Source organism: Cryptomeria japonica, chromosome 1, assembly GCF_030272615.1.
Source record: "Cryptomeria japonica chromosome 1, Sugi_1.0, whole genome shotgun sequence".
NCBI classification, from domain to species: Eukaryota; Viridiplantae; Streptophyta; class Pinopsida; order Cupressales; family Cupressaceae; genus Cryptomeria; species Cryptomeria japonica.
The window spans coordinates 676,625,119-676,636,324 of NC_081405.1; the positions used below are offsets into that span (position 1 = coordinate 676,625,119).

The 11,206-nt window shown below is 36.6% G+C and overlaps 1 protein-coding gene across 5 annotated transcripts; it reads left to right on the forward strand.

The window, feature by feature from the left end:
* Positions 1-959: 959 nt before the first annotated feature.
* LOC131057153 (pentatricopeptide repeat-containing protein At1g09410, mitochondrial) lies at positions 960-11,206 on the forward strand. 5 transcript variants are annotated; one of them, XM_057991334.2, is made up of 4 exons: positions 960-2,022; positions 2,408-4,797; positions 4,877-5,123; positions 10,273-11,206. In XM_057991334.2, the coding sequence occupies exons 1-2, from the start codon at positions 1,270-1,272 to the stop codon at positions 4,493-4,495; spliced, it is 2,841 nt and encodes a 946-aa protein (XP_057847317.2). In that variant the 5' UTR covers positions 960-1,269; the 3' UTR covers positions 4,496-4,797; positions 4,877-5,123; positions 10,273-11,206. The 5 variants fall into 5 exon arrangements, with proteins under 5 accessions (XP_057847317.2, XP_057847319.2, XP_057847318.2 ...); XM_057991336.2 differs by lacking the exon at positions 10,273-11,206 and having other exon boundaries at positions 2,408-3,668; positions 3,837-4,797; positions 4,877-5,370; XM_057991335.2 differs by lacking the exon at positions 4,877-5,123.

Genomic DNA, 11,206 nt, shown 5'->3' on the forward strand with positions numbered 1-11,206 from the left:
TCTTAACTTTAAAAAACAAATTCTTCAACCATAAGTTTAAATTTCGTCATAGTTTTTTCTTTTTCTTGACTAACAACTTTATAAGATAAGTAGGAGGTATTTTCCACAGCAAGTCAAATTATGATATTGCTATGGGTTTTTGTGAACCACTAGGCATGAACCTTAAAATAGATAAACACCATTTCTTTCCATTATTTTCTCTGTCAGTTTTACAATTATTTATTTTTGTGACAAACCAAGTTGAGATGAGGTAGAGAACTAATAGGATCAGTATGGTAAAAGCACAAATATCCAAAAATTATACAAATTCAAGATTATATCTTAGGGCATATATCTTCCCAATAGTATTATATTTTTTTCAAAATAATATGTAATAATGAATGCATAACCCATAAGAATGCAAAATTATTATATTACCCAAAATAAAGTATCAAATACAACTCTATTATAACTTCAATTGTTATATTATGTCACCTCTAAACATATTTATATTGTAACATCTCATTTTCTTGTCAAATAATAAACAAATTCAATGAATGGTAAACTGAATGATAATATTCTTGTTTGGTTGTGTCTATGTGTGTTAACATACCACATGTTCATTTTGACCAAATTATGCACACTCGTTTTTTTAACACACGTATAACCCTCAAACATTAAGAAAATTTAAGTAGGTAGGCTACACAACCCTTATAAGCACAAGAGTTTTAGCTTTTGTGACAGTAAAAATAAATATTATAATATATTATTAATTAATTATTTATACAATACAGGAAAATTTCGCTTCTTAGTATGAACTTCGTTCTTCCCATTAAGTTCCATTTTATTGAACTGGTATTCTTTTATATATTAATTTCACCTTTATTAAAAATAAATAAATTAATTAAATAAATAAATAAATAAAAATCGATTCATCGTCGTGGAGTGGAATCACAATAGAGCACGTCGACATGAAACCAGAAATACATGTAAATCTCTGACTATTTCCGTGCCTGCATAGCCAGTTCCGAGAATTTTAAACTGCGATCTCCGTTCACCATCAGTAACTATGGAAACACAAAACTAAAATTTGTTTATGAAGTTAAATTCTTACAGCACAAATGTATACGAGTAAAAGGTCCTAGGATTTTTAATAGCAAACCTAAAACTTATCTACTGTTACAAAAGGGATGAATTTATTGTGAGCAGATTTACGGTTTTCGTTTCTGGTACAATGAAAACCAGAGGTGACTACTCTCCAGAAAATTGTATGTTTGATCACTTACAGATATGATTAAACGCTTCTTCGTCTCTTCTTTATCAGAGACACCAAAAAAATTCGCAAAACCATTGAGAGTATTGAAACAACATATACAGCATTTGCAGAGAGTCAAACAAAATTTAAACACAGTAACAAGGATTGGAAAAACAGAGAATGCAAAAGAAAAACGAATGGGTTTTTTAGAAAACTTGCCATTTGGAAAACTCAGTGAAAACTTGCACAAATTGTGTGAAGACGAGCAGTTGAAAGAAGCCTTAGATGTGGTTTTGAGAATGGATAAATTTGAAACGAGGCTCGATAGACACGCGTATGTTTTGTTGTTAAAAGTCTGTGGTAATTTGAGAGCGTTGGCAGAGGGAAAAATTGTGCACGCCCACATGATTTTAAGTGGAATTGAGGAGGAATCCTTTGGGTATAATAAGCTTGTTATAATGTATGTGAAATGCTGGAGTTTGGATTTTGCACGTCAAGTGTTTGACAAAATGCCTAAACGGGATGTGGTTTCCGAGACTGCCTTGATTGCAGGATACGCGCAGAGTGGGAGAAGTAAGGATGCACGCCAAGTGTTTGACCAAATGCTTGAGCGAAATGTAATTTCGTGGAATGCGATGATTGCGGGGTATGGGCGGGCTGGGTATGGTGTGGAGGCTATTAAACTTTTTAATCATATGGGAGTTGGGGGCGTGAAGGCCAACCACTTTACGCTTTCGAATGTTATCGGCATTTGCGGAGGGTTAAAAGCTTTGGAGCATGGCTTGCAGGTTGGAGGAAAGTTTTAGAAAACAATTTTTGTTTACAAGTGTGAAATAGGTGGTGAATTAATTTGGAAAACATAATTATAAGCATTTTAGGTTGTTTCTTGACGAAAACCATTAATTTTATTGGTAATACCTTTGTGAATTTTGGAAAATCTATCAACTTAATGTACATTTTATTTTTGATATTTGGAGAACTTATGAGCGCTATGTACATTTTATATTTTGGAGGACTTATGAATGTACATTTTACGCCTGGAGATTTTGTCAATGCAATGTTCATTTTATATTAAATAGTTTGGAACAATTGTTAATTGATGGAACTAAGTTTTGAAAACTATGTGCAAAATTAGACATTTGACGAAGAATAAACCAATGTTTCCTATTGCAGGTTCATGGTCAAATCATCAAGATGGGATTTGAGTCAGGTGTTGCTGTAGGAAATGCTCTTATTGATATGTATGCTAAATGTGGGAATGTGGATGCGGCATGCTCTGTATTTGGTAATATGCATGACCAAGATGTTGTTTCGTGGACGGCTATGATTGCGGGATATGCACAAAATGATAGGATAGATGATGCACGCCAACTGTTTGATAGAATGTTTGAGAAAAATGTGGTTTCGTGGAATGCAATGATTGCAGGTTATATTCAGAATGGTCTTGATGAGGAAGCCCTGTCACTTTTTGAGGAAATGCAGAGGAATGGGAAGAAACCAAATCAGTCCACCTGTGTGAGTATTCTGAAGGCGTGTGCAAGTTTAATTGATCTAAGAAAAGGAAATCAGGTCCATGGATACATCATCAAAATGGGATATGATTCGGATGTCCATGTGGGGAGTACTCTTATTGACTTGTATGCCAAAGGCAGAACCTTGAACGATGCGTGCAAAGTGTTTGACACAATGCCCGCTCGAAATACGGTCACATGGTCTGTTATGGTTACTGGGTATTTGCAGCATAGAAATATTGATGATGCAGAACAACTTTTTCATAAAATGCCTGAACGAAATGTGGTTTCCTGGAATGCAATGATTGCAGGAAGTGCTCAGAATGGGCTAGTTGATGTTACATTGAAACATTTTATACAAATGCAATGTGAAGGCATAGAGCCAGATGAGTCCACCTTTTCAAGTGTCATCAGTGTATGTGCCAATTCGTATGCATTAGAACAAGGCAAACGGGTTCATGCCCTCATCATCAATAAGAAATTTGATTCATATCTCTCTGTTGGGAATTCTCTTATTACAATGTATGCAAAAAATGGAAAAATAGATGATGCATGCAAAGTATTTAACAGAATGTCAAAACAAGATGTGGTCTCATGGACTGCAATGATTACAGGATATGCCGAAAATGGGAGAACTGAAGAGGCGCAACTACTCTTTGACAGAATGCCTATACGTAATGTGGTCACAGGGAATGCCATGATTACAGCATATCTCCATAATGGGAGGATGGGAGATGCAATCCAAGTTTTTAGTAATATGCCCAACCGAAATTTGATTACATGGAATGCCATGACTGCTGTATATGCATGTGAAGAGGCTCTGGGGATCTTCTTTCAAATGCATCAGGCTGCTGTAACTCCAGACCAATCCACCTTTTCTGGAATTCTTGGTGTCTGTGCTAACCTAGCAGCTTTAGAGAAGGGTAAGCAGGTCCATGCATACATTATTAAGAAAGAATTTGATTTGGATGTTCTTGTAAGCAATGCACTTATATCCATGTATGGGAAATGTGGAGATGTTGACAATGCACGTCAAGTGCTAGACAAAATGCAGGAAAGAGATACAATCTCATGGAATGCAATGATTGCAGGATATGCCCAGCATGGAAGTGGAAATAAGGCACTTAGACTCTTTGAGCATATGCAACAGTTAGGTGTGAAGCCTAACGACATCACATTTATTAATGTTCTGACTGCATGCAGCCATGCAGGCCTAGTCATTGAAGGCTGGCATTATTTTCACTGCATGAGCCAAGATTATCAAATCTCACCAACGGCATATCATTATGCCTGCATGATTGACCTTCTTGGTCGTGCCGGCCACCTTGATGAAGCAAAGAACTTGATCTGCAATATGCCATGTGAAGCCGATGCTGTTGTGTGGGGGGCCCTTCTTGGTGCTTGCAAAATCCATGCAAACATGGAGCTAGGAAAATTTGCTGCGGAGCACCTTTTTGTTTTGGAACCTCAGAATGCAGCTGCATATGTAGCTCTATCAAACCTTTGTGCAATGGTTAATAGATGGGATGAGGTTGCAAAAGTGAGAATTTTGATGAGACAAAGGGGAATAAAGAAGAAGCCAGGATGCAGCTGGATTGAGATCAAGAATAGGGTGCACACTTTTATTGTTGGAGATAGATCACACTCGCAAACAGAAAAAATCTATGCCTTGCTTGCAAGTTTGCATAGGCAAATGAAGGCAGCAGGGTATGTGCCTGATGTGTTTTCCTTGGCACATGATGTAGAATAATGAATTGTGAAACATTTTCTGCCTTCAGAGTTATGGTTGATGATTGATTTCAACCTTCAGGGTTATCAATCCAAATATTGGACTGCTATTAAGCAAGGTGTTTAAGAGTCAACTTCATTAGTGTAGCAAGTGCCATGATGCAGCAAAGTTCATCATGTTTATCAATTCAACCTTGGGACTTCTATTTAGTTTTGTAGGAGCCACTTTCATGTGTGAAGCAAGTGCCCCCCTGCAGCAATGCATATATTGTGTGGAGAAAGAGCTGGTTGCGAGAGATGCCAACTGCTTCCATTTCTTTAAAGGTAAGTTTTCTTCCTCTTGAGAGTGTTTCTGATAACAAATGAAAAGGTGCTAACCTCTTTCATTATTTAGCTCTTGTAGGTATGGAATGACAATGTTACTGAATCTGTCAAAGGCTCGAGGAAAACTCAGCACCTCACTTAGTTAGCTGAGAAACAAAGAAAACAGCATCCAGACGAAATAATTGGAGATACACTTGAAGTTTACATTTGAATCACCTCCAGCACAAAATTTTGAAAGGCTTATTATTCAAATTCCCTTTAATATATGGGGCGAGGGATATTTTGAGATGCAGGAGCATCTCAAGGGTCAAGAAATCAGTATCATGGTAAAATGATTTTTGTTCCATGATATTCTAAATCTAAACTAGTGTTTTTTGATGTTAGAGGCAACCTCATCTCTTCAAATATTCAAATTCAAATGGATTTGTCTCTCTTTTGGGAACCCCACTTGGTGGAAATCTTGGAGATTCCCCCTTGAAATATGTTGGCTTGACTATAATATGTTAAGGTCACTTCTTTACAAGGCAAGTTACATATGAGAATTATTAATATTTATAAGAGCATCTAATGACATGTCATGGAGGAGTTAAGGGGCAGCTTTGACTTGTCTAGATCACCTTTGGAAATAGAGTGCTTTTTTGCATGTAGATTCATGTTTAAGTATTACTTTATTATTCATGTGGAAGAGAACTCTCCACCAAGTTATTTTTAACTGGTTAGGAGTTAAATTTAATCGAGGGATGATTGCTCCTTCATTTGGGCACCATATTGAAGTAATTATTGCTTTGGAAGTTACAATCTTGACCAAAAAGGACCCATATCTTGATTTGGCAGCACTACACTTGGAGGAGAAGCATAAATTTGCTTGTTTGGGATTGTAGGGGGTTAGCTTCTTGATTGATTTTATTGCAGGTTGAAGATTAGAAGAGTTCTTCATTGATACAGGTCATTGAAGCTTTAGATGAGAGAATAGAGAATACTTAGTGGGGTTGAGACTAAGGGGTACTGATTGTTTTTGCTTTGCAATGGTTGTTGCTTGGTTTGACATTGCAGGGTTGAATTGTGGGTTCTGGTTTCTTTTTGCAGGTTGTGTTCGAGTCTTGTAGTTCTTTGTAGAGTTAAAAGTGGATTTATCACCAGTGGAATCTCTGTCAAAGTTTCCCCAAGCTTGTGTAGAGTTGCTGCATTTTGACTTGTGGGATTGGGTCTATTGTTTGGGTGTGTTCTGTAAGACAAAGAAATCTGATGTTCCCATGATTTGTGTAATAAAAAAATCAAGTTTATGTACATTGCTGAAATAAAAAAATCTGATTAAAATCAGCAAATGATGTTGTGAGTATTCTAAAGTTGAAATCTGATTTCCATCAGCAAATCGGTGTCTATTGGGTGTGTTTACAATCAGGTATATGTCAACAAATGTGCTTCTCGGGTGTGTCTACAAATCAGCAAAACAAATGTATATTTTGGTGTCTTAAAGTTGCATACAAAACCAAAGAATTTTAATTCATTAAAGGTGTAACTGGGTGTGTTTAAAAATTATATGGTGTGTGGGTTGTCTAGCCATTGTGTTGAGTCTAACAGGGCAAGTTGTGTGGTGTTGATGCAAGAAGGTTGCCATTCATTTGGCCTTCTATCCTTGATTGCATAAGTTTGAACCACATCATTGAACTTATCCATTTGCTTTTTATCTGATTAATTTCCAGAGAGCTGTTCATCTAGAAAGGTCCTTCATCAAAAGAATAGGAGAAAGCTGATATCATCGTGGTCCTATTGTATAGTACCATTTAAGGGCGTGTAGTCAAGCTCATTACAGTTAGTAGACACACATAATATGAAAAACTCAGGCATATAATTGCAAATTTTGCAAATATTTTCCTCTATTAAAGGTAACAAATCTAGCTTAAACATCTTTGAAGTTAGGAGAATGTTGTGATTTCAAAGATTATCATCCATCTACTCATCTAATCATATCAGGACACGAATAGGAAACTACAAATGGAGTTGGATAAAAAGTTTGCTCTAAAATTCTTCAACAGCATTATCAGTTCTGTAGCTTTAGAATATTCTGAATATTGCAAAACCTACATTCAAACTACCTATTTATGATGACTGTACATCAAAAATAAAACTTCTGAATGGGGAGACCGAGGTTATGGATAGATAGTGATTGCAGTAGAAAACTCTGTATTTGGCACCACAGCAAATGCAAAAGCATGGGAGAAATGTAAACCAAACCAAACCTTTAACCTTGTGATTTTCTGCAGAGTTGAGTTTCTTAAGATGCAATGGGGTATTAAAAACCTGATCTGTAATCTCTTAAGTTTTAATGGTTCTTGGAAATTTATAGATGTATATGCTGCGCCACTTGAGTTACACTTCAAACTGACAGAAATTACAATGTAAAAAGTGTCGGAGTTAATGTTCTTTGAGTTGCTGAACATGAAACAGTACTGTAGTTGCATGAAACAAAGACGAAAATATCATGAAACAAGCATAATTCTTTAACATGGAAACCCAGAGGTGGGGAAAATGAGATTGAGGTGGCAATCAGTCAACTTTCCATCCATCCTTTGGCCACAAGTAATTACAAAGAAAGCATTTAGATTAATTTTTCTATTGTTAAATTCACTCAATCCTCTTGGTGCCAAATGAATTCTGCTCCTGCAACCAACTAAGCTCTCTAACTCTTTCTCTCACATTCTTGTGTGCACCCTTCAAAATATCATCTTGTAAGTGTCATTATACATGCCAAAGGCAAGCTTACATGGGGATGCCTCCCACCCTCAGAGCCTATGCTCCCATCCCACATGGCATTTCGGGGATGGCAGGACATTAGGGGGTGTCCCTTATTGTCCCACCAACTTTGCGAAATCCACAAGAAACATTTTGTAAATGGTTGTGGATGCCTGGCCCCCAGTACGGGCGGGGACGATCGAGATGTCCCTCGACCATTTCGAGGATGGCCAGGTGTCCCCTGTGGCATCTAAGCAATTTGACAGTTGGAAAAAAATTAATGGTTCTAAAGTGGTGTGGAGGTCCTTCAATCCCTCCCATGCCACTTTACAACCCTAAAATACTTCCAAAAGCCCCAAAAAATAAGCTCATTTCGTTTTTTTTTTGCTGTTTGTTGTGTGCTCCGACTTGCCATGAGGGTTTTTAGCAGGGTTTAGGTGCTTCAACATTGTTGTAGGGATGAGGAAGGGAGATTTAGAGGTGAGATTGGACACCTCTCCTACATTTTGCTGCATTTCGCAAAAGCTTCAATCCTGGAATAACGTATCAAATGCAAACTTGAAGCTACAGCCAAGGTATGTCATTTAATTTTTAGTTTTCTAAAATTTTAGCTGCTTAGTTAAGTTTATAAATTGAAAAATATTTTCAGTGATTTGGTTTCAGACTTTCAATCATAAAAAAAAAAAAACTAAAAATGAGTAGCAATAGTAGTGCCAATCAATAGAATATTGGTAGACCCTCCTTTGAATTTTGAAAATCCAAACTTAGCTTCTATTCCACAAGATCATTTTGCATGCTCTTCACCCTCTCTTCAAAAATTTGCAAAGCCCTTTCAACCTTTAGAAACCATTGCTTCGGTTTGCCACTAATTTGCTTGTCAAGGTGTCTCAACCTTAGAGTCCTAACATGTTTATTTAATTATTTTATTTTGCACCCACTTTGGAAGTCCTAAAAATTAGGGAATTAGTGTCATAGGTTGCTATGTTGGAACTATTACGGTTCTTTTATTTACTATGATGATTACTAGTTCGGTGGAATAGTTATGAAGAGTTATTGTTTTGTTTGGCAACTTGTATTTATGGAGTTTACTTTTGACAAGTAGTGTGAGGTAGGTGTTGCATATGGCAAGGTGACCATTATAGGTGAGTTAAGCGTTAGTACTTTGGAAAGTTGCTATGTGCAACATATCATAGAAATGGCAAGTTGTTTTTAATACCACTTACCTCTTTGGTGTTGGAGTTGATTTTGGAATCCATGGGCATTTTTTACTTGTGTTGAGCTCTATAAATATGTGGCTTCTTAGTGTATTTTGTATGATAGGTTGGATATCTTCTAAGAATCTATTTTGTGCTGGGATTTTCTCTAGATTTCTCCATTGTTGCAATTACCCCTGCAAACATAGGCTCTGTGCATTGCATTGTAACAATTGGTTGTTGTTAATAATACAATTGAGCTCTATCTTTTGGAGTGTGGGTTTTTCCCATGTATATCTCATGTTATAGTTTTATTTCATCTTGTATGTGTTTATATAATCTATAGCAGTTAAGGGTTTTTAAGAATTTTTTGCATTATCTCTCGTTAGCTTTAGCATTTGGCTTCCTTTAAAAAATGTAAGGGGCAACATGCATTGGCTATGTCAAGTTTGCAACACTGATTACCATGGGAGCTATACCAAGGTTGGAACCTTTATATTGGATGAGAGTGGACATGGTGTTAAAAGAGTTTGTGAGGAAATAACATTGGAATAGCAAGTTGAAATGGTAAAGTTAGTTGGAGTAAGTGAGGACAAAATCATTGGTTCAACTCACAATAAGAAATGGTCATCTACTGATTTGCATCCCTATTCCAATGTATCAATTGGAGAGAGTTGTGATAGAGGGAAGAGGAAGGCCACTTTAGCTGCAAGTGAGAAAAATGCAATGATATAGTTAATGAATATGCAAAAACGTGAGCAAGCTGATGATTTAGTGGCCAATTTTTTTTATGCCAATATATATATACATAGCAATTGGACCCTCTTATGCTCCCCTTGGAGAACATAGACTGTGTACCTCCCTCATTGACAAACAATATTCAAAGTGAAAACGTTGATGGAGGAGATGAGACAAACATGGATTAAAACTGGCAAAATGTAAAGATGCTGATTTCTAGTTTGCCATTTTGAAGGAAGCCATAGAGGAGATTGGGTTTTCTAATGTTCTGCAGGTTGTTACAGATTCAACTTGTGTTTAAGTTAGCTGGTTTGATGTTTGAGAGCACTTAGAAACATATATTTTGGACTCCTTGTGTGCATGCTTTGCATAATGCTTTGGAAGACATTGGCAAAATAGATTGGGTGAAGTTTGTAGTGGCAAAGGCTAGAGAATACAAATGTTTGTATGTAACCACCACACTCAGCTTGCACTATTCCGGTCTTGTCCCAAGAAAGAGTTCCTCAAACTAGTTGAGATCAGATATGCTAGTTTTTTAATTTTGTTGGAGAGGATGTTGGAGTTGTAGGATGCTCTACAATCCATGGTTGTTTGTGGAGACTAGGAAAAGTGAGCTCAATCAAAGATAGAAGGGAAGGTAGTGAGAGAAAAAGTGCTTAATGACACTTGGTGGTCCAATATTCGCTAAGAAAAATTGTTTGAGTTTGTACTTTGTTTAACATTTTATTTAAAATTTAATTTTGAACTTTTCATTATTAATAGTGTTAATGTCATAATTTTTAATTTTTAATGTTTTAAATGTTGCTTGCAGGTTATATTTGCTCTATCATATCACCTATTGTGGGGGTAATTAGGTATGTAGATACAAACTCTCCTAGTCTTTGAGAGATCTATGAGATTTTTTATAGCATGCTTGATCAAATGAAGCAAGCAATTTGTAACAAGGACCTTGGATTGCACTCCTATGAGGAGCATATTAGGCCTATTATCATAGAGGTGGAACACAATGAACACCCCTCTTCATATAGCTGCTTATGCTCTTAATCGAAGTGGTGTGCACCTAGACCTGGCCAAATGCTTCCTTTTGAGGATGATGAGGTGATGGAGGGGCTTATGGTAGCCCCTTGCAAAATGTATAGAACCAAGGAGGCAATCATACTTTGAGAGCATTTGCTTCAGTTTTCCTATCTTCAAGGTCCTACATTCAGCAAAATAGAGTCTAGGACAGATTGGGCCACTATTGCACAAAAAAACCCATTGGATGGTGAATATTTCATGAGGACACACCAGAATTGAAACAACTTTCTATTCATTTACTCTCACAAATTGCTAGTTCCTCTGCTGTAGAGAGGAATTGATCCAGGTATGGCTTCATCGACCGTTAAGTGAAACAAGCTTACCTCGAAATGAGTTGAAAAACTAGTTGCTATTCATAGTCCCTTGAGACTTCAGGATTAGCAGACTACTGAGTATCGACAAAATCCAACAACACATTGGGATGTTGATCCCGAAGATGTTAGGTAGATTGACAAGGAGGAGGTGCAACATGGTTGGGCTACTGTTGGATGATCCAATTCAAGTAGAGAGTGACAGTGACACAGATGGTTCTAAATCTTTGGATATTGATAGCCTAAAAGAGGCTTAGTCTCATAGATTGTTGTATATTGATGTCTGAGACTTTGGGTTACTTTAACAACTTTATTTTTTAATTTTAAAATTGAACAATAAAATACTTTAATACTTAA

Coding starts and splice junctions, on each gene's coding strand:
- LOC131057153 (XM_057991334.2), top strand. CDS start 1,270: ATGATTAAACGCTTCTTCGTCTCTTCTTTATCAGAGACACCAAAAAAA. Junction 2,023..2,407: donor CTTTGGAGCATGGCTTGCAG/GTTGGAGGAAAG, acceptor TTCCTATTGCAG/GTTCATGGTCAAATCATCAA.